This window comes from Aricia agestis, chromosome 14, assembly GCF_905147365.1.
Source record: "Aricia agestis chromosome 14, ilAriAges1.1, whole genome shotgun sequence".
In the NCBI taxonomy this organism is placed as follows: Eukaryota; Metazoa; Arthropoda; class Insecta; order Lepidoptera; family Lycaenidae; genus Aricia; species Aricia agestis.
In genome coordinates this window covers 10,205,150-10,230,231 of record NC_056419.1, presented here as the reverse complement: position 1 = coordinate 10,230,231, position 25,082 = coordinate 10,205,150, and the positions used below count along the sequence as shown (strand labels likewise).

The following is a 25,082-nucleotide window of genomic DNA, read 5'->3' as shown; positions in this document are numbered from 1 at the left end:
CTTATGACCGGCTGGTCGTGGAGGGTGGTCCTGTGTACTTGACAATAATAAGACCCAGTACGTACCCCCGTGCTTCAGTACCTACAAAGCACACTGCACATCCCCAACTCGGGGCACGCATAAAGAACTGCTATTAAGGGGTGATCTCTACATATTGTAACGAATGTTTCTTTAGGAGTGAGTGGGGATAAAAGTGAAATACATAATATAACATCGCGCTATGGGCTCACGAATATAGTTCAATATCGTTTTTAGCATAATTTTCAAGGCTAAAATGAATTGTACAATATTACACCAATTTAACAAGTGGTAACAATAAACAATATTTAGGTTCGTTTATTTTAAATGCCATTTCCTCATCAACTCTACATTCTACAATTCCCATTTCCCACAGCAAACAAATTGTGACACCAGGTATCTACTATCAGAGAAGTTGATTCCTAGGCAGACGGGAGACCTACGTAGCTTGGTCGCGTTACGTCAAACCCAGCCGACAGATCATAAAATTATTATTAATTATATATATATATATATATATATATATATATATATATATATATATATATATATATATATATATATATATATATATATATATATATATATATATATATATATATATATATATATATATATATATATATATATATATATATATATATATATATATATATATATATATATATATATATATATATATATATCTATCCTGACCGATTTCGGCCACAGCGACTTTGGGTCTACGGCTATTGCAAGCGTCGTTCGTGTGCTCGCAGGTGACTGACGTAACCGATTTTTGCACTAAATGTGCGAGAACATTGAGCGCAAGTCAGTACCCCTCCTACATAATGATAGTGTATGGCTGCAGGTGGTCGTCGTGGCCTTGAGCGCGTCGCGTTTAGCATCTAGCTCGGCCACACGCACTTTCTCATACTCTGACACTTGCTCACGGTCCGCTTCCATAGTGATCGGTCCGCAGCCATTGTCTCCCATTGTGACGGATCTAAGTCACACTTCTTCATGTGGCGCATGAATTGGCCGCCTTGTTTTCGCTTGCCATTACTAAGTTCAGAATAAAAGACGCGCTTGGCCACAGCAGTGTTAGGCATACGAGAGAGATGGCCGCACCACTTCAATTGCCTGAGTGTAGACAGGTAGGTCTCTATTTTTATTGTACAGGGTAATAAGTTAATAACTTAATAAGTAATTGTACTACTGCAGGCCCGTATAAATAGTTGGCGTATGGTTAAGTAAGAGCTACCTATGGGCTTTGGGTTGGCAGATCACTATTTTATACGTGAAATGACCATAAAGTAAATATACCTAGCGGAATATTAACTTTATGGAAATGACAGACTTATGCTTGCTTTGCCCATTAATACAATTTATTAAAGTGACTGAACACCACTGATCTCCATTATACAAGTACAACACACTTATTATCAGAGTCACTTATACTTACCTATATTATTATTGTATAGTAGCTTATTATCTTTTTTTATTTATTAGGAGCGCCTAGTTGTATTTGTTAGCAACATGTTGGCAATTATACTCAATTAATATTTAATACTACACTATTACTACTGAACCATACAGCTTTCAGTTCTTACAATATTAAGGCGACGCCTTGATAATTTGGCTGTAGCGATATCGATTTTTCTCAGCAATGACTAAAGCTAAGAAATTAAAGTTCATTTTCAGTATTTATCATGTCTTTCTCTTTGAATTACCCATAGAATAACACGATTGGCCAACTTTTATAACACAGAATAATCAATCAAAAAGACCTCTGTAAAAAAGGGATTCCTATTTTGCCAACAGAGGAGAGTGATTTAAGCTTCCAAAATTTGTACAAAAATTGGTTCAAGCCAGTGCCGTAAATAGCCTTTTTTGCGCCTTCTATATAACTACACCTTTGTTTTTTAGCCGACATCCAAAAAGGAGGAGGTTATATGTTCGGCTGTGGATATGTTTTTACTACATTGGGAAACATCTCTGGGACGCAGCGGGAACTTATCGGGAGCAATTCGAAAAATAAGGATCTGTCTGGTATGGCCATTCTTGCGCCCCCCAGAGTGACAGAGTCTACGCCCTGTGCCTGGGCACCGGTGGCACCGCCCTATTTCCGGCACTGGTTCAAGCATACACTTTAATTTGCCCTGGATAGCTTATATGAAATGTATTTATGGTTTTTAAATTACGCGACAAAAGCCATTTTGTCGCTTACACCCTTTCCATTTGTTGCTGTTCCATTGCGGCCTCTCATAGAAAACAAGCAATCTAAAAAATATCCAACACGGTTTTTTACTTTAACGCGGCGTCACATTCAATTATGTTCTGTAATTTAAACAAATTTTAACTTTCATTACGGTATCAAAGTTAGTTATAATATTATAGATAGTCGGTAAGAAGAGGCCTCTTGGATATCGTTGCTAAGCTACTCACGGGCGCTTTTCTCATATGATTCTCATACAAGTCACTGCACTTTTTTGGTAATTGTTTATATTTTTAGCACAATAAAAAGTAATGAGCCAAATTATTATTGATTGTGGACTTCATAATAATATTTCCGCAGACTTTTTCCGCGGAAAATCAGTACTTATCGAAAGCTGTATTTAATTAAATATACACGATCATGAAATATTCTTTCAAATTCATTGAATATGATTTTTACTTTGTATTTATTTATTTGTAAGATCATCTTCTTAGTTATTACTTATATTACTAAAAACAGGTTGTTTACCTAATTAAAAATTATAGAGCACAAACTAATTCCAAAGCAATATAGAGCCCCATCAATTTGCCACGGGCCCCGGATCTTATAGTTACGCCACTGTCTATGTCCTTTTTCGGAATATATTATGGAGGAAAGATTATGGGGGGGAGGGGGGGGGGGGGGGGGGGGGGAGGGGGGAGGGGGGGGAGGTGTATTCAGAATGCACGAAAACATACTATACATATAGAGATGAAGTGATTTTTTGGATTCCGTATAATTATTTTATTATTAAAATTATTTATATACCTATTAAAATGAAAATAATTAACATAAGCTCTTATACAAAAAAACACAATTTTTGGCCTATTTTGGCTCTATCACGGTACGGAACCCTTTATGAGCGAGTCAGACTCGTGGACGGGGGCGTTGCTGATAAAGGAGAACTGTCAAAAATTTGTTTTTGTATGATGGCAGCGTTAGTTGCTTTTTTCGCCACGTTCATTCAAAGCATTGTCAGCTGTAACGACTAAACTCAATAAAACTAGTGTGTTTCGTTTTCGCATTTTTGGTTTCAAACATCTTTTATTTTCAATTACCAAAAGTAACGTAAAAGTAACATCTGTAGTCATGTCACATGAATGTAACATGCAAGGGTCAAAAGTAACGTAAAATGTTACAAAAGTAACATTCTGGCAACGCTGCGGACGTTATCGCCCACCTTGGGAAAGGCTGATAAATTAGACTTTGGTCTTTAGAGCGCCATCTATTGTCCGTAAAATGTACTAACACCATCTTAAACTTTAAACGTCATTGTCACTGGTCACAATTTGACACTTGAGTCTTGACAGACGACAGTCCATTTGAAGTAAAGTTGTAATTTGTAAAGTCGTCTGTCGTAATAAAAATTCACAGCACCCAGCTGAGTGTTGCGAAGAGTGGCCTGTGTATTGAATTTGTTATTATAATTTGAATTCAATGTTATGTCTGGTGATTAAATAATCAGTGCAGTGAACCAAAAGCTAAACGTTTGTGGAAGAAAGGACCAATGCGAGTGATAGTTGAAAGGTGGATGCTGAAGGCATCTGTCAATTACAATAACAAAGCTTTTCTTCTCCAGGGTTTTGACTGTGTATTGTGAATAATAACATAAGATCTCTGGACTGAAATAGCCAGTAGAAGCCAGCTTCTATAACGTATTTGCAGTGAAGTGTTTTAAAGTGAACATTTAAAATGGGAAACTATTAAACCTTGCCCTCTATTATTAGTTTGCTGACGAATAAATAGCGTGTGGAGTGATATTATTCATACATTTTGAAAAATTTTAAAACTCGAAAATGTCGAGAGTGTCACTGAGTAACATTCCATCGAACCCACGAATAAACCGATTACGCACATTTTCCAGAGTGAGTGTATTTGTAATTTATTACTGTCTGAAATCCAGGGTTAGTTTTTCAGCCATGATTTGAGGTTATTTTAATTAACACGCTCATAACTCAGCACTTGACACAGAGTACAGCTTACAGTCTGTATTATTTCATAGCACCAAAGACTAAATATTTTATAGACATTCCATACATTCAAATTATGCCATTTGCGAGCCCCGAGTAATCAGTAATAGGAAAGGAATAGTACACGGATATGATCTCATCTAGATTTAAACAGATCACTTCACAATCCTCAACATTCCTTATAATTCATCGGAGCTCAAGCTGAGTATATATTATATATAAAATATACTTATATAATAATAATAGCTCCCACACCGGTTTCGGTGACGGTGGCCAGTTTCATTGAAACCAGGCCAGCTACGCAGGAGTAATTTTATAGTGCCCAAGTGAGTGCGCAGTACACAAGAGCACTCTCTATTCCTTTGCTCTCATAACCCAGTGGGACAGAAGACCGACACGACCGGCGAGAGATCAGGCGCAGGACCAACTTTTTACATGCCCATCCGACGCATAGATCATCTTACTTGTCGGACGATCAGGTGATCAGCCTGCATTGTCCTAACCAAACTTGGAAATAACTTGTTTCCAACGCTGGAATCGAACCCATAACCATCTGTGTCAAGAGCTGTGCTCTAATACCACTAGACCACGGAGGCATCAGATAGAGTATAGTTACAAGAAGTCTAGTGTCACTATTAGTGAAATAAGAATGTGTATTATTATTATTTTGTTTTGGCTCCCATAGTATGCACTACAAGGAATCAAATTATATCAATAACCTAAATGCAAACAAAGTGTTTTGTATTGTAGCTACAATGGCCTTTGTTACTTAAAAACTGATTTAATGAATTAAATAAAACAATGACTGATTTACCTACATGTAACAATAACATAGTTTCTATAATCTTTCTTTTGAAGTGATGAATGTGTAAATACTAGTGCTATATTTTTTAATCATTACTTACTAAAAAATCCACCATTTTTTACAAAGTACAATTTAACCTTAATGCTTCAAAACTATGAAAATAAATGATGGGAAAAATTTTAATAAAAATTTCTGATAAATTATTTTAAATTCCTATTCTGGTTATTTATGTAATGAATAATGATTTATTGTGCACAAGAAATAAAAAAAACAATAATTTACACAGTAGGACGACACAAAGGATCTGCTTATTTCTAATAGAAATCTGTCCCAGCAGCCCTACGTAGAGAGATGGATAAAGATAGCAGATAGGATGTGCATTATGTATTCTAGATTATAATTATTATTAACTGTCTAGCATTGAAATACTTAGTAATGCATGTTAGCAAAATAATTTAATTTCTGCAAAGTTATGTGTGGTTACTGAGATATTTAAAAACAATTAGGTTGACTTACTTTTATTGTAAATATTATTAATAGTAACAATTTGAAAATTGTTGTTTCTTCGCATAAATGGAGACTTAGGACCGGAATGATTTGAAATAATAAAAAAAAATGTGAATTTGATGTATATTGTATAGCTTAGATTCGATATTAGCCAGATGATGAAGTAGATAAATTACAAGGTTTGTTTAAACTACAAGGGAAAAAATGAGTAATTGCTCTTATGTTTTAAAATGTTAGTTACCCAGTTTATCCACTCATGTCTTCAATTATTATCAATGGAAGTTTCCTCAATCTTGTAAACATGTTATGGTGTACAATATATTTTTTGTCCTTGGATTGAATACCTATATATTATAGATGGATACCTATATTTTATACGTGGGAGAGCCATGCTTCGGCACGAATGGGTCGGCTCGACCGGAGTAATACCACGTTCTCACAGAAAACCGGCGTGAAACAGCGCTAGCGTTGTGTTTCGCCGAGTGAGTGAGTTTACCGGTGGCCCAATCCCCTACCCTATTCCCTTCCCTACCCTTCCCATCCCTACCCTCCCCTATTACCCTATTCCCTCTTAAAAGGCCGGCAACGCACCTGCAGCTCTTCTGATGCTGCGAGTGTCCATGGGCGACGGAAGTTGCTTTCCATCAGGTGACCCGTTTGCTCGTTTGCCCCCTTATTTCATTAAAAGATCATTTCACTTTATTGTCAGTTGTCACCTTCTGCAATACATATTTAAACTACATTAATCACTGTTTCCTGTGTATGATAAAAAGATAAAAAAATGGTGTTATACATTAAGGTTGGGTTGCACCAGAGGCGTGGTTAAAGTTAAAGTTATGGTTAAAGTTAAGGCTAAATTTAACTTTAACTTCTGCTTTTATTATGGCGACCTCAGTGATAACTTTAACCCTTGATTTACCCGGTGACTATATACCTGCGTAACGTACCCCGTGGAGTCCCTCGGACGGTGTGTCGGGGGACCGCCAAGTAAACTACAACCTACAACCGCCAAGTCGGTGATTACCTATCTCGATTCAGATCGCTGTGAATTGATCCTTAAACATGTTATGCGAAATCAAACATCTACATTAGCGGTCCCCCGACACACCTTGACAACAATTATGGATTAAAATATTACTTTACACAAGTTAGGAATTATTTGAACTTAAAGATGGTAAATATTATTTCATTACTTTTTAAAGTTGTTTGGCGGGGGTTTTTTTAAATTTCTTAATTTAATTTTATTGGTGTTTAGTTTAAATATTAAAAGACGAGACGTTCCGCGCGGCTTCGCCCGCGTAAATTAGATATTTCACAGAAAAATTAGTCCAAAAAAAAAAGCCCTTGAATCCTTCACGTGGTCTACTTCTTATCTGATCCAAATAACAGAAAAATGCTCTAGTAGTTCGTGAGATAAGCCCTTTCAAATAATTTCCCTCCTTTTTTCATATTTTCCTCCATTTCTTGGCTCCTATTAGTCTTAGCGTGATAAAATATAGCTTAGGTATAACCTTTCTCGATAACTGGGCTATCTAACACTGAAATAATTTTTTAAATCGGACCAGTAGTTCCTGAGATTAGCGCGTTTAAAAAAGCCCTTTCAAATAATTTCCCCCCGTTTTTTCCACATTATCCTCTATTTCCTAGCTCCTATTAGTCTTATCGTGATAAAATATAGCCTATAGCCTTCCTCGATAAATGGGCTATCTAACACTGAAATAATTTTTCAAATCGGACCAGTAGTTCCTGAGATTAGCGCGTTCAAACAAACAAACTCTTCCACTTTATAATATTAGTATAGATTAGTATAGATTCTGAACTGAATTGTGTATGGAATTAATTTCTGGCTGAAATTTCTGGCCCCTAGGAAAGGACACGGGATAATTACTTAATTTTTATCCCGGAAAAATGAGGACTCGCGTGCAAGTCGCGATAGACGAACTTCAGAACAACGAAGTTACGGGTCTAAAATTTTGCCATAGGTAAGTCTTAAAAAATATTGCGACAATAATTGGGATTTAAATAATACTCGAGTATGATCAATAGTTCGCGCTTAGAGGTTATATAGTAATATTATGATTTATGCGCGTACAATATCATGTTGTAAAATGTAAAGCCATTAATTATTTCATTTGCATCACAGTTTCTAAGAGTGGGTTGCACCAACTTACTTTAACTATAACTGTAACTTTAACTATAACTACAATGCAAAATGTCAAATCTTTGGTTAAAGTCGAAAATGGACGCCATATTTAACCATAACCTTGAGCTCGACAAGGCTTTGAATGAACGTGGCGAAAAAAGCTAACGCTGTCATCATGCAAAAACGCCATTTTTGACAGTTCTCCTTTACCAGCAGCGCCCCTGCCCACGTTCATTTCAAGCCTTCTCGGACCAGCTGTCATCTGTCAAATTCTGTAGTTAAAGTTAGCCTTAACTATAACCATAACTTTGACCATAACTTTAACTTTAACCACGCCTTTGGTGCAACCCACCCTAAGAATTTCATGTCAAGTATTTAAATTACATTGATTTGAAGCCTCCGAACGGCCTCTCGTTTCCAGTTCTTTTTCAACGGATGGTCCATCCATGCATTATTATTCATGGATGAAATTAATGATCAGTGGTCGTTCATATTATATATTTGCATAAAAAAATCTACTAATTTGCCGGCTATTTTATGAAATAACCTATACTGTCTAGATGTGGGATCAATTGTGTAACGTTGGGCAAATGTCCAAAAACAATGATTATGCAGTGGATTGTGAGAGAAAACGATTGGTTTACGTAGAGATAACACTGTCAATAAAACTATCAACGAGGTGTTTAGAGTATTTTAACGGCGTGTTTTTTACAAGAATGAAGAAACAACGTTTAAAGAATTTAAGAAATATTACAAAGTCTTCCATTATTATTTTATTTTTGTCTAACCACAACGTTTCTTCGTTTAATTTAGTAGACGCGAGCTTTTGCCCGCGGCTTCGATCGCGTTAAGAAGTATTATTATATACAAACTTTCATCCCCTATTTTAACCCCTTGGGGTTGGAATTTATCAAAATCCATTCTTAGCGGATGCCTTCATCATAACATCTACCTGCATGTAAAATTGGGTCTGTCGCTGGTTCACACCACAGTTTTTCGAACCGCGGTTCGAAACAGCGAAGGATTGTTTTTTAATTACCCGATTCATACCGCGGTTCGAAACAGAGAAGACCTGTTTTTGAATTAGTGGATTCGAACCGCAGTGTAGATAGTTCTATTATTACATATTCCTTTAAGTACAGTTAAGCTCAACATAATTATTAAGAAATCGAAAATATTAATTTTAAGTCTTAAGACCAAACTAATGTAAAAATATGCGAGATGGGCGCAAAAAATTCCCGACTTAAAAGAATAGGTATCTAACTCTTTTATGATGAAAAGAGTTATTAGCGGGTGAAATAACAATCGGTCACTGCCTGGAAAAATTAAGGGTTTAAATTTATAATAATAATAGTTTTACTCCTTTTGATTGTTTTACTCCTATGTTTTTTTTTGATTATTTTAATTTTTCGACTAAGATTTTATACAGTTTAAAATTTAAATTTAAATTTTTTTATTTACATTAAATATTATTCTTTTTTGATTTGTTTAATTTTTTTACTGTTTTTTTATACAATTATATAGTTTTAATTATTTTTATAAAGATTATTTTCTTTTTGAGTATTTAAAATTTACGACTGTGATTTTATGTAATTAAAACCTTATTATTATTATTAAAGTTTCCCATTTTTTATGATTTTGAAAGAAATGTAATTTCTGTGTGTTTCTGAATGTGTTTTTATTCCTTTTTGAAACCACTTTTCTATACGTCTGTACAAATAAATAAATGAGACTTAAAAAAAGTTTGTTACTATAATTATTGGCTTAAATTCGTGGTCCGAATCCACCCATAGCAAAAAATTATTAGTGGTTTCACACCACTCCAATCACCGCGGTATGAATCGGGAATACAAAATATTTCAAAAACGGTTCTTCGCTGTTTCGAACCGCGGTTCGAAATTCTGTGGTGCGAACCAGCGAAAGACCCGCAAAATTTAGGCCCGATCCGTCCAGTGGTTTGGGCTGTGCGTTGATAGATCACCATGTCAGTCAGTCACCTTTGAGTTTTATATTAGTAGATATTTGGCCAATAAAGTTACACGGTCATAATTTCCCGTGATAAGTGCGAAGCGAAGTGTCCAGTGTCAACATGAGCAGTTTAAAAGCAGTGTCATATGATTGACACCTCGACTCTCACGCTTAGGTGTCGCAGAATCAGGTTTGTTACAAACATTTGCATCTATTGTGAGCCAAAACTCAAAAGCAAGTAACCCAAGGAACGTGTAGCGTTGAAATTATGATTTTGATACGAAATTAGTAGCAGTTAAGACCTGGAAATGATTATGAATATTACCAGTATCCCTTCTCTTTATTATAAATTTATAAAGATTAGATGTCTCCTTCTTCAATCAGGTCAAAAGACGACAAACATTCAAAGGTTGGTTTGTCACGCAAATTAAATCTACATTAACTATTTCAGTAGAATTTTTCGTATTTTAATAATTCCGTGAATTGAATAACAAATGTAGTGCCAAACAAATGAGTAATTTAACCTCTTTTATGTTGTGTTTGTTTAGTAAGTGGATTCGGTCGTTTACCTCGTCTCAATCAAATTTTACTTCAGCCCCCCATTAACGGGGAAATCGATCATTCCGCAGGACGATAATGTATTTTGCGACAGCTATACAACAGGAATTTGGCAGCATATTGCAAAATATCTGCTGTATGTAAAAAAAATCGGTTTTGCTTTTGAAGAAATTCAAATTTTCGTTAATAATATTTTCGTTAAAGGTAAACTCTATGGGTGGGTTGCAACTTGCACCAGAGGCGTAGTTTTAGTTATCGTCAAATATGGCGTCCATTATGGACTTTTACTAAGGTTTGACAGTTAATTTGACATTTTGTTATGGTTAAAGTTAAATTATAGTTAAAGTAAGTTGGTGCAACCCACCCTAAAGTTTTTGGAATTATGAATTCTGTGCCATTTCTGGAGTATAATCTAAATTGGTTAAGCAGCTGTAGATTTAACAGACAAATTCTCAAGACATCAATTTTCTGTTTATAAAATATTTAAATTCAAGTAAACTTAAGTATTCGGACGTCGTGTCTTCTGCAGCTACGACAAAATATTATGCGGTCTACTGACATTTAAATCTGAAATAAATGAATTGAATTGAATAAACCTCCACCCCCCCTCATTTTAGGGGATGGGGGGTGAAAGCTATAAGTTTGATTTTTTTTTCTTGGTTGTATACTGTACACCCAGATTTCTCACAATATGAACTTCTCGGCAGAGAATCTACCTACCTAACATAATATGGTACATGGACTTTGGTAGTTGGCTTCATTGACCGTCTTTTAGTACTAACATGTTTTAGGTACACGTACAGCAGTACAATAAAGATGACTACGAAGGATTATCGTCAAGGAAAATAGTTATATTGTGCAAGTTTTCTAAGAATATAATAAGTATTTATAGCAGGTACCTATACGTAACTTTATATGACCTCTATAAGAGGTATGAGAAAACACTAAGGTTATAAAAATGCAGTTAGCACTTTGTTGTAACCTTTTATTTTAAATCATTTATCTTTTGTTAATCCTAATACAAATAATACCAGTTTTGCCGGCGGATTTGCCTAGCCTCTTGTAACCATAGTAGGAGTCCCACTGCAGAATTGCTGTAAGTACATAATTATTAATAACTAGCTGTTGCCCGCAACTTCGTCCGCGTTAGCATAATAGATCACATCCCAAGTATTATTTATTGTACAAAAATATTCAATGTACAGAATTGACTTTCCTACGCTTTATTATATTAATATATATGTTCCGCGCGGCTTCGCTTGCGTTATTTAGGAATTTCACGCAATAGGGGAGGGTAGGGAAGGGGAGGGAATAGGGCAGGGTAGGGAAGGGAATAGGGTAGGGGATTGGGCCTCCAGTAAACTCACTCACTCGGCGAAACACAGCGCAAGCGCTGTTTCACGTCGGTTTTCTGTGAGCCCGTGATATTTCACCGGTCGAGCCGGCCCATTCGTGCCGAAGCATGGTTCTACCACGTAAAATTTTTTACGTGGTAGAGCCATGCTTCGGCACGATAGTAGAATACAATTACTCCAGTAGTTCTTAAGATAATAAGGAATTTCATATAATTTCCCCCGTTTTTCCACATTTTCCTCTATTTCTTCGTTTCTATTAGTCTTAGCGTAATAAAATATAGCCTATAGCCTTCCTCGATAAATGGGCTATCTAATACTGAAAGAAAATTTCAAATCCGATCAGTAGTTCCTGAGATTAGCGCGTTCAAATAAGCTCTTTCATATAATTTCCCCCGTTTTTCCACATTTTCCTGTATTTCTTCGCTCCTATTAGTCTTAGCGTGATTAAATATAATCTATAGCCTTCCTCGATCAATGGGCTATCTAACACTGAAAGAATTTTTCAAATCGAACCAGTAGTTCCTGAGATTAGCTCGTTCAAATAAGCCCTTTCAAATAATTTCCCTCCGTTTTTTTCCACATTTTCCTCTATTTCTTCGCTCCTATTAGTCTTAACGTGATAAAATATAGCCTATAAGCCTTCCTCGATAAATGGGCTATCAAACAGTAAAAGAATTTTTCAAATCGGACCAGTAGTTCCTGAGATTAGCGCGTTCAAACAAACAAACAAACAAACTGCAAAATTATAATATTAGTATAGATTATACTATAATATCTTCTTTTCGACATTGGTAGAAAAATATCACCTACCTAATTAATACAGTAGATATAATATATACTGTTAGTATATTGTAATAATTTAGAACAATATGTCCTAAAATGTTGCATTTTTTAAACTTTATGTGATAATTTATCTTGAAAATGTGTCTGTCTGTGTGGCACTTCTTTACACCCAAACCGCTAAACCGATTTTGCTGAAAGGCATGGAGATACTTTGAGTCCCGGGAAAGGACATAAGATATTTTTCATCACGGAAAAATGTACGGTTCTCGCGCGATTAACTAATTTTGGCGCAACGGAGTTGCGGGCGCCATCTATTGACTATTAGGTACTTAAAAATTCATAAAAATACTTCATGATATTGACTACTACCCCGGCGTCGCATGGGTATAAAATATATAGCCACTGAAAATGGTGAAAAATCGATAGCCTATGGGCTATGATCCTTTACGTGGTCTACTTCTTATCTGTGCCAAATAACATAAAAATTGCTCCAGTAGTTCGCGAGATCTAAGCCCTTTCAAATAATTTCCCCCGTTTTTTTCCACATTCTCCTTTTAGTCTTAGCATGATAAAATATATAGCCTATTCTTCGATAAATGGGATACCTAACAATGAAAGAATCATCAAAATCCGTTGCGTAGTTTTAAGGCTAGGTTATTCCAAATTCACGTTTCTAGAATGAGTAATTTTTAAAGAAAGCGTCATTAAAAAAAACTGAAAAATATATACATGTATAGATACATCTTTTAACTAGTGACTTTTACGGTTAGAAACACAATACAGATAATTTTACTCGATAAAAAAAAATTCCGAAACAACCTCGATTTTAAAAACATTTTCAGTTTTATAGGACTTACAGGGACTCAATCAAAAAATAATTTGGATAGTTCGATTACTATTAAAATTTTACAGGGAAATGTACGGATACATGTTTAGTTATACTATTTTTTATCTAAGTAAAAAGGTTTTTTCTCCTATTTCGCCCTATCATGGACGCGGCGATCGTCGTAACCGCCACTGTACAAGGCGCGCTGATATGAATGTTATTGTAATGTCTTTTACGTCGATATTCGCACTGACAGACATCGGCCTGCTAATTTAGGAATAACCTCCCCTTAAAGATTAAAGGGAACAAAGGGACATGAGGGAAAAAAGCGACTTTGTTATTAATATGTATAGATTAATTAAGTAGGCACCTAATTAGTTTAAAAAGCACATTAAAAACAAATTAAGCTTAGCACTTTTTGGTGTAATGAGTTCTATAAACGTAATGATTTCACTTACACAACAATATTTGTTTACCGATAGTAAATAGCCCTACATTAAGTACCATTAATGTTCTAGCGATTATGTGGATTATCACAAGAGTTTACTTGCCCTATCTACACCAGTTGGTAAACGGACGTAGAACTGTGCAGTGTGCTAAATAATTATCTATAACCGACTACCAAAAAAGTGGTTATGTAACGTTGATAATAGATAGGTTGATTAGTAATTTATCGTGGTTCGATTCGTCTTATCAGACGACTACGCGGTTTAAGTGGGTATTAAAGTGTTTTCGCGCTGAAATATGGTAAGATTTTCTTTTTATATTGATGTAAGAAAAATTGCGGTTGTAGATAATACTTATATAAGTTTTGGAAGTTTCTAATATAAATTCTTAAATTATATTGAGTATGCACCTGAAGTTAGTAATGTGACTAAAGTTATTTTTTTTTAATGTCCTTATTCGTGAATGTTGTTATTAGGATATGAATTAAAGGAATAAATCAAAACCTCCCTAATAAACATACGAGGGACAAAACAAAGCCAGAGTTAGAATGCCAGAATATGCTCGTTCGTAATAAAATCATGAAAACTACTATTTTACGTCTTTATCTGAAATTTCATTTAGGCAGCTTATCTGTTTAATATATTTTTAAAATTACAGCTGTATAATTCCCGGCCTTGGTCGGATTTATACGGATACATGTGATAATTACTTAACTTTGTTTATTAAAGGGTATGGCGAATTATATCTATTATTATAGTTTATGTCAAATATTCACTGTATTAAAGTTATCTATAACCTTTGTGAGTGTATCTATCTAATATTAACCTATCAAGCCCCATAAGCTCACCGGCGAGCGAGACACAATAGTGAATAGAATAACAATAGATTTCCAAGAATCCACGATCGAAGAATTAATTATCATTTTGGTTACTGATGAATTGCCCTAAAAAGTTAACATAAACCATAGAGTTTACAAGGCTCTAATAATGTTAAATCTTTGTCATGATCATTAATTGTAAAGTCTGGCATAATATAAAAACGGACGTTCGTTGTACGCGGGACAAAGTTTGTTACAAACAAACTTTTGCATTTGATATAAGTGCAATGTAAATATTAAATGTATGTGTTGATGCAACTGTATGCATGTTCTAATGTTGATACATTACGTGCATTAGTCACTGGGCATTAGTAACAGAGATAGGTGTTTTCGTGTCATATAAGGAGTGTGCAACTATGTTTGGACACGTGTAACTTATGCGATAATTTAATTATAGTAAAAATTAATGAATATACTAAGTACCTAGCTACAGCTAACATTTTCAGAACATTATTTGATACCTTATATTTTAAGAGCCCCCGCAGACTGCATATTTTTAGTCGGTCGATAGTTTGATCGAAAGCTTAATAGGTAAGTACGAAGATGTATGAAGGTGCGCCCACTTAACGATTTGTATCGGCCGATAATAAGGTACTGAAACCCTAATTTGGTCAAACTATCGGCTGACTAAAAGTCTGTAATCTGCGGTGGCTCTAAGAGTCAAACTTTAATGAAGACATTTGGCCATGGGCGTATTACTTCTTGCATTTGCGCACTACCACAGATTGGTACTACTAATATATATTCTGTGCCACAGAATATATATTAGTAGTACCAAGCACTACAGAGATATAGACGCGAAAGAGATATATTTTCATGCGAAGAGGTAGGTCACGATTATCTCTTTTCTGAATTCTTTTTGTTTGAAGCCTTCTCTACTAAGCTATAGATAATTTCAGGCACTTTAAAAAAATATATATAGAAAACCTAGATAACGCTAGTGGTTTAAACGTACTCTCCTTCGGTTTACTTACTTAACTTTACACCTTATCTTTTGTTCCAAGAATTTTCTTTGTTCCGTGTAGTAATGGCGAGTATCCGAGATGCATGTAGAAGGAAGTCAGCGAGCGGTTATAATCAATTAAAAGTAATTTACATGCGTCTCAACGAGCTATCGTCATTATCAAATGTTTAGTGGCCACATGCATGAGCATGGATAATCGACCTTTCTGAATATCTTTGTTATGATATGGTGACGCCGCGTTAAAGTAAAAAACTTTGGATATGTGCCTATCATAGAAAACAAGAAATGGAACAGCAAGAAATGGAAAGGGCATATAAGCGACAAAATGGTTTTTGTCGCGTAATTTAAAAACTATAAATATATTTCATATAACTTATAAGCTATGGGCAAATCAAAGCGTATGCTTGAACCAATCTATGTACAAATTTTGAAAGCTTCAATCACTCTTCTCTGTTGGCAAAATAGGAATCCCTTTTTTAAAAAGTCTTTTTGATTGATTATTCTGTTTTATAAAAGTTGACCAATCGTGTTATGCTATGGGTAATTCAAAGACAAAGACTTGACGAATACTGACAATGAACTTTAATTTCTTAACTTTAGTCATTGCTGAGAAAAATCGATACCGCCAAATTATCAAGGTGTCGCCTTAAGCGAATGGTTTGGCGCATCTGTTTTCTGTCTCTATGTAAGGGCTTGACTTGATGTTGGTCTATAATGGAAAACCATGATTGATATGTCTACAGTATGCATAACCGACGAAGATCATTGGCAATAAAAGGCAAATAGTTGTCCATCATGTGACAAATTGGACAGGCTGCATAATAAAGTAGTAATTATGTCGTCCTAGAAATCTTAGATTCCTTTTCATAAGCCGCATTCTAGCGCTTAATGAAAAATTCAAACCCTTCTGAAGGTTACGCTTCCTTGACTGGCTTCCGTCATCTAATAAACCACGGAGCAATTTCATGAATGCGGAGAAATTTTGTAATAATGTATTGACTACTCATTTTATTAAATTGACAATATTATTTTATTGTCAATTTAATAAAATGATTCATCAGCAGCAGATTGCTCGATCCATCAGCATTGGTATCAAAGAAATCCTGCTAATGAGCTAAGTGGCCACCTCGAGTTAGTGCCTGATGCCTGTTAAAAGTTCAACTTTCAAGGCAATTTTTGTCGAGTCTTTGCAAATTTCTAATAACGGTAATAATAAAAACGGTAATAATTGTTCTGTCATAATTATCCTCTTCATAGTACTTTGAACAATGATTTAATTGGTCCTATATTTGTTTAAATATAAAAAAGTTTGGTTTAGCGTTGCGCTTGAAAAATAACTGTGAATTTACCGTAATCTATATTGCTTTCACAATTTAAACATATAACGAACCGAATTATTAACGAATATTTAACGTAACGTCTAAGGAAATCGGCTGATATATATGCTCTAGAGTTTGACCACCTTAAGCTTAAAGGAGCTATTTCACCACCCGCCTCCCTAAAGTTAGTGAAAACGAGCAATTAAAGCGACCTAGCAACAGTAGGAAGTTGATATTCGGTTCCTTTTGTTATTGAACGATACAATAAGACCCCACGTCTATTTTTTCACTTCTGAGTGTGATTTAATACCATGAGAGTATTTTGTAGTTCTCAATGACTATGGCTTTGTTGTGGGCAAGTACCTAATGGGTGTAAACATCACAAGGTCGCTCCTACCGCAGAGCTGCGGTACATTTCAATATGTCCCTTTGAATATGCTGATACCATGCTGATACGTTGGCTGAGCTCTAAGCAAACATCGCAGGAAAGTTAATATTGTTTACTTCTCTCAGATTATACTGTTTCGTTTTAAGATCTTTATCTTTTCCTTAAAATGTGAAAATTTTTATTGGATTTTATCAGTATTGTTTTTTAAGCGTCGAAAGCGTAGGGTAATAATTTGTCTGGAGCAGTGGGCAGGCTTAAATCTCTTCTTGGACTTATAAAGCTCCTCGAAAATTACTTTCTCTAAACTTAATTCGTTGCAAAGCAATACCAAGGTACTTTTTAATCGAGCCTTATAAATCAAAGGTTTATCGAGTTAAATTAAGTTTTGATTCAGATAAATTACCAAAATAAACAACGATTTAAATTGTAAACGTACCAAGCCGCTTAGGAATTAAAGCGTTCTTAGAAATAAAGTTTGTTTCATGTGTCGAAATTGAAGCTTACAACTATATTACGGAATGTAGAAACAGGAGGCCCACAACGAAACCGTTTTGAGACTCAAAAGATCGAATCGGAATGCCGGAATCCTACTCTAAAGTCTTACAACGTCATTTCATAGTTTGTTAAAGTAGGAGGCGGCATTCTGATTCGTTCGTATGAGTCTTAAAACGGTTTCGTGATATGGCCCCTGGGCATAGAAAATCAACAAAAATGCCAAGCCTAGAGTAGGCATCAAAGGAACTCAAATGAACCTAAATTGACCTGAATTCACCTAACTAATATAACGATACTTCAGTAATATTATAACCACGGCAACTGTAGCAGAAGTGGGAAAAAGGGCTAACGAGGAGTAAAACGTTGCTGGGCATTTTCAAAAAAACGTGTACCCTTGCAAAAATATGTCTATATTTTTTAAGGTCATTTATTTACCTTTTTTTGAATGTCATATACAAGGAAAAATATTGAACTAATGGAATAAGTTAAAAAGAACGCTGAAAACGTTATATTATTCTGATATTATTGAAACAAAATCGAATTTTCGACGAAACAGATTCCGTTGTGCGACTAAATGTAAAATATAATTTAATACAAAAAAATACAGCAATAAATGGATTTCTTCGTTAATTTAATCTAGTGAAATGCATATTTAATTGTTTATTAAAAAAAATTTTGATAATTTCAAGGATCAACAAGAGTAGCAATTATTTTTAATCCATAGTGTGACTATGTGACCCAACCACTAGGTTATTTTTAATTTTTTTACATGAGTAAGTAATATTTAACATATTTAAAGGAGTTTTTATAACACAAAAACCTTTTATTTAAACATTTTTATTGTTGCACTACTTATAAAAGTAAAAAATTCTTTGATTTCATAGATTTAACTTCAATAATTAGAGGGACGAACATCTCATAATCATAAAGATGTGTTCACATGTCTACGAATTCCTAAGTTATTAATGACATCGGATTATATGCACGATCAAAGTGCCGAAATATCCATGCAAATATGCACGAAAAATGGTCGAAATATGCACAAAATATGCACAATCAAAAGTCACTTAATATTAAAATTTATTATTTTTTTGAAGACTTTTCCGGTAGTGACATTAATAAAAGCGCCAATTTTTATAATTTCATAAAATACAGGATTTTTAATTTCTTGAAATAAAGACTTTTTATTTATTTATTATACGCCAATAATAATTTTCTACCAACATTTTCCGATTGCAATCTTAATGCCCATGGAAGTTAAACTACCGAAATATGCACTATCAACGAAAAATTGCCAAAATATGCACTATCGCCTAAAAAGTGATTATATGCATTTGCATATGCAAGTATGCAAATGCATATAATCTGATGTCTAGTTATTATAAATCTGCAAATATCAACGACACAAAATGATTTTCAACTTTACTGATAGAAAAGTAGTGGAAATAAAATCAAAATTTTTAAAAAACATAAAACTTTTAGGTACTTAAATTTTAAATAGTATATTTGTTATTGTTAAGTAAAGTCGACGCCTTTATGATTTGGCTGTAGCGATATCGATTTTTCTCAGCAATAACTAAAGCTAAGAAATTAAAGTTCATTGTCAGTATTTATCATGTCTTTGTCTTTGATTTACCCATAGCATAACACGATTGGTCAACTTTTATAAAACAGAATAATCAATCAAATAGACCTGTGTAAAAAAAAAGGATTCCTATTTTTCCCTACAGAGGAGAGTGATTTAAGCTTCCAAAAATGTACATGGATTGGTTCAAGCATACACTTTAATTTGCCCATAGCTTATATGAAATGTATTTATGGTTTTTAAATTACGCGACAAAACTATTTTGTCGCTTACGCCCTTTCCATTTTTTGCTGTTCCATTGCTTGTTTTCTGTGAGAGGCCGGGCCGGCCTTTCATAGAAAACTAGCAATCTAAAACATATCCAAAACGGTTTTTTACTTTAACGCGGCGTCACCTTAACACATAAGTAATAAAAAATATATTTGTACGTTAATCGTACCAGTTTAAAAATCTCCAATTTTCTTAATAAAATCTGTGAATAAAAAAATAATTTATTTAAAATGTGAACTAAGCCTTATGCTTTCCGCCTGTTGTGACTTGTCCGTTCCATTATATGTGACCATACGAAAAGTCACAAGTCGGAAGTCACGTAATATTACTTTCTTTTACTTTTAAAGTGTTTGTAAATAACCGATAATAGTTATCACAATTTCATTTTTTATACTAAATACTAAACTAATTTTGCAACGTGTCAACAGTAAAAACAGTTGGAGAAAGTATAATAATGCTTACAAAATATGGTCACTTATCTGAACAAATAAACCGTTCCTGAAAAACCATCCAACCTGCGTCCGCGTCTTGTAGCAGATTTTTAACTACTAAATTTAAATTGAAGTTTCTCGATGTACAATGAAATATAGTGCTATCATTTAGTGCCGAAAATATTTTTGTAGTATGTTTATAAAACTAAAAAAAACGGTCACTAAACCGAACATTCCGGCCGGGTTGTTTTTTCATGATTATAATTTTAATTAATTTGTAGTTAAATTATGTTAGATTTTTCAATAACAAGACATTCAATTGATACATTAAGTATTTAAGAATCTAACATATGTTTTTTAAGTAACTTACTTTAAGAAAAAAAATAGTTATTAAAGATTTTGTTACAACTTCTGGGAAGGGGACAGGTGAATTTAATAGGTTTCGGTACTTAAAAACCCTTATAAATCTCATACTAAATAAAATTATATACAAACGTGAATGTATTTTAATAAAAGAAAACTTGTTTATGCTCCTACATTAAAATTACAAAATGTTAGTATGTAATTTTTTACAAATAATCTGTAGCGAAGTCAAGGGACAAGGTAAAAACCAGGGGTACACATTTTTTTGAAAATGCCCTGCTAGATAAGTAATTACTCGTTAGAACAATCGCAAAAGGTGCAGTGTGGTATTTCTATTTTTCACCGCGACGTAATACAAATGTATGATAAACGATAGTTTATCTTCAATTCTTCATTGATGTATATCGCAACGTCGCCAGCTAATCCTTAATTGATTCTTATCTACAGACGCGGTGTTACTATGTAAAATATTTTGTAACTAGATTTCCCGCGCGGCTTCGCCCGCGTAAATTAGAAATTTTACGGAAACCGTACATTTTCCCATATAAAATAGCTCTTATGACCCTACTCCCTTCACTTGGTCTACTCTATATCTGTGCCAAATATTGCCATAAAATTGCTCCAGTAGTTCGTAATTTCTAATATTTCCCCCGTTTTTCCCACATTTCCTGAGTTTCTTCGGTCGTATTAGTCTTAGCCTATAAGTCTTACTCGATAAATGAGCTATCTAACACTGAAATAAGTTTTTAAATCGGACCTGTAGTTCCTCCGATTCCGTTCAAGCAAACATACTCTTCAGGTTTTTAATATTAGGTAGGTATAGTTTTTTTTTAATTATCGCTTGACAAACTCGAATCTCGATCTAAAAGACTATGAAAAGTACCAATAACATGGTATAATATTGTAGTGATGATGATGTTGATGATGAATGTAATTTGCATAGTAGCATATGCTTTCCGTTCTTAAAACAACGCCGAAACTCTCAAACTTGTATCTATAAAGAATCAGGAGTTCTCTCAGCACCTTCCGAACCACGGTATACTAGGTACACCTCGGTGCAAAATCTTACTTGTTGGTAGCATATGCTTAGAATACTTCTCACGAAACCGAAGACACCACATGTTTCCTTATAAATTTTGAGGAGTTCCCTCGATTACTTATGGATCCTTCATCAGATCACCACTTTTGTGAATATAATACCAAATTGGGATGATACCCTATATATCAAAAGAAAAGTTTTGAAAATAGGTTAACAAACGGCGGAGTAATCGTTGAACATAAGAAAACGAACATAACACCTGCCCCATTTTGAAAGTCGGTTAAAATTGTAGCCTATGTGTTATTCTGATGTATAAGCTATATTATTGTAAAGTTTCATTAAAATCCGTTTAGTAGTTTTTGCGTGAAAGAGTAACAAACATCCATACATCTATACATCCATACATCTATATAATTATGTACATCCAAACAAACTTTCGCCGTTATAATATTAGTAGGATAGTAGGATAAATATATAATGCTACTTCCTACGAACAATAATAATCGGCCAAATGCGAGTCGGACTCGCGCATAAAGGGTTCCGTACCATTTAAGAGCAAAAATAGAAAAAAAATTGTATTTCTTTATGGGATTCCCGTTTTTACCCTTTGGGTACGGAACCCTAAAAACTAAGGAAACGTAACTCCCATACTTCTACCGTTTTGAATTTGGTTCCTTTTTGCACATTAAAATATTATGGCAGTAGCAACGAAACACTAACACTAGGGTTGTCAACTCTTGAAAGGACCAACCCGGGAGAATTGTAGGGGGGGGAGGGGGTAGGTTAGGTTATAACTAACCGGAAAAATTATTGTTCTCCGGGACGACGGGAGGTTAAGCATTATTACCGGAGTCTCCCGGGCAATCCGGGAGGGTTGGAAACCCTAACTAACACTCAAAACGAAATAAAGCCGTTGATATTAATTGTCACTTCTATAATTTACACAAAATTGTATATCTACCGAATTCATGCATAAAGTATGCATGTATTCGGGTCACATTTTGTCGACTCGTGGACAAATTTTTTGACACAGCTACTCTTCCTATGTATTTGTTATTAGGCTGCTTCGTATTTCTGCGAAATATGGGCTTCTGCAAGGATATGTACTGGGACCGATTTTGTTTATTTTGTATGAAAGTCACATATTTCAAGGCGAATTCAATTTGGGAGCAAATACGTGATTACTTTTGTGTAATATGGCATAAAAAATGAAAAAAAAAAATGGTTTATTACTTCCAGTAAAGAATCTATCCTTTTTGTTTGACATTATTATAATTTAGAGATTTGTGATATCCTTATTTAATTGAATAAAGATGTAAAGTTTCATAAATCTTTATCATAATAAGGAAAGAACAAAACGTGATCATTGTCCAGCGCTGTTGATGTGGAATGAATAAGTGATTTATTATTAGTCTCCTTTATGATATCATGTTGTGAACTTCTAGCCGCAGTACTAATCATTTTCGCCTTGGTAGTATTGTACAATTCATAGTTTTGTTGAAATCAGAGACTTTTTGCAAACACTAATTTGCGAGTGGACCTAGCCGAGATTTTTATAATGACAATTAAGGATGTCATACTTGACTCACAGATTATAGGTACTCCATTTAAAATTTAAGTTTGTGTATAGTAAAAGTTAAGAAGCCATGTACCTACTTTTTGAATTAGATAAACGAATATTATCTATATATGTATTATTTGAAAGATTATCTAAAGGGCTCAAGGCACAACGGTACTAGTTGCTACTAAACACTACTAGTCTCGGTACTTTGTGTTGTACCGTCATTGTTGGTTTGCCTTGAATTTATGATGTTTGATATTATTATCTGCAAACACAGCTAATGTGAGTTATAAATCTAACGTTATTGACTATTTTAACACTTTCCCTCTACAACAACATGGAACAATATTCATCTTGGTTTAAATCATGTACGAGTTATGACTGTATTTTTTTTAATTCTCAAAATAATTCGACAGCCACCTTTAGATTTCCCGATTCTTAGAAAATCAGTTTTTCCATGTTTCAGTTATTGCCATTGAACGTTCAATAAGTTACTATACAAACACCTAAAACCGCGCATACAAACGTTACGTACTCAATACTCATGTTTTCTACAGAAGATGTGTTTATTCCTTTAGTTCTTGCATTATTATTTCCTAGCATCCTAGTGTACCTAATGACAATACTTTGAAACAGTAGGAATCTTGGCTACTACTCCTTGGGCACTTCTAAGTTCTGTCCTCTCTTCACTAAATATTTTTATCAATTAACAACATAATTAATGAAGATTGTTATTTACAAAAGTAACGGTCGGTTTGTATGGAACGTTTTGCGTGAGATTCATAGTATTACCGCATTGTATTAAGCAATATCTGTAGGCCACGGGCGTGCGCTATGTAAACAAAGTATTATCATACCACGTGCTCGACCTTAACTGGTTTCACTATGTTGTCTTTGACAATGACCATGAATTTGATAGATTATATATTTACACTATGTACCTGTGTTGTTGGTGTCTGGTGTTTTAAATTTTTTATTAATAAAAATGCTTGTGCCATCCTGCATCCCTGTTAACAGGACATTGGCGCGGTACCCCTTCTAACTTTTAAATTGGAGGCTTTATATTTTTTGTACCTATTTGCTCTGTTGTTTATAATTTAGAATTTACCAAAATAGCGATAATAATCATAAGTATAAAAATTATGAAATGGCATCTGTAAATATTACCATTATTAACTCATTAATATTCTAACGACGTGTAATAAAGGACAATGGAAATCTCGGACGGTAAACGTGATCGATTAAAAGTTTACGATAACATCCGTATGAATTGGTATAAAGGACCAATAAATGACTTTTCATGGTTGCCACTAAGATCATTATTTGGTGACATTATATTATATTTATCTAACATCTGAGGTTTGATCAGAGTAACTTTCTTCACTAAGTGTGTAAAAATTTAAAATACATAATGTGAACCGTGGTCTATGATCCAGTAAGAGCTATTTTTAACCGACTTCCAAAAAGGAGGAAGTTCTATGTTCGGCTGTGCATATTTTTTTTATGTATTTTCAACTATAACTCCGCCGTTTGTGAACCGATTTTCAAAATTTTTGTTTTTTTTTATTTACAAAAAACTGATTAAAATGTTTTAGGACATTAGAGAGAGTTTAAACCTCCTTCCTACCCCCAATATAACTGGGCAGTTCTTCTACTTATTTCTTATCCCATTCATATCTGAGACCAAAGGTACAAAACTGTGCATTTCTATCTTTAGGTCGGTGGTTCATCACGTAGACTTTGTGAAAAGATTTGATTCTTTACTCAGAAATAAAACATTTTTTTAATGTATTGCTACTGTAAGTTGTAACACGTATGAAGGCGTAGCGCGTAGTAGTAATAATGCAAGTACGGTACGTCTAGATCACGTGCCTCGTGCCAACGCAGCTCTGGATTTATGTATAGGCAAAAGGCATTAGGCAGTATAGGCTATGGCCTATGGGCGGCAGCGTCCTATGGCATCCTAGGGGGGCGGCAGCGTCCTAGGATGGCGGCAGAATTAAAGTCGCCTCATAAAAATATCGGTCTTACCACAAAAAACTAAAATTTATTTTGAGACCGTTTTGTACTGATTTTTTCTCTAATCAACTGTTCAACAAGTGTTTAAATCTTTTGTAGTAAGACCGTATAAATCCGGCCCTGCCTGTGAGATTCAGGCATGAGTAAAATAATGA

At 34.3% G+C, this 25,082-nt stretch overlaps 1 protein-coding gene across 3 annotated transcripts in view; it reads left to right on the top strand.

Annotated features, from left to right (window-relative positions):
- LOC121733565 (monocarboxylate transporter 3) overlaps nucleotides 1–25,082 on the top strand; it is a 61,154-nt gene that overhangs the window by 2,035 nt on the left and 34,037 nt on the right. Inside the window, exon 1 of one of the 3 annotated variants that reach the window (XM_042123855.1) lies at nucleotides 3,602–4,119. The exons of 1 other annotated variant lie outside the window; for it this stretch is intronic. In XM_042123855.1, the coding sequence (XP_041979789.1) occupies nucleotides 4,051–4,119 (69 nt within the window). In that variant the 5' untranslated portion in view covers nucleotides 3,602–4,050. Of the gene's footprint in view, nucleotides 1–3,601; nucleotides 4,120–13,763; nucleotides 13,917–25,082 lie in introns of those variants that run through there. One more of the 3 variants, XM_042123856.1, reaches the window with a different exon arrangement.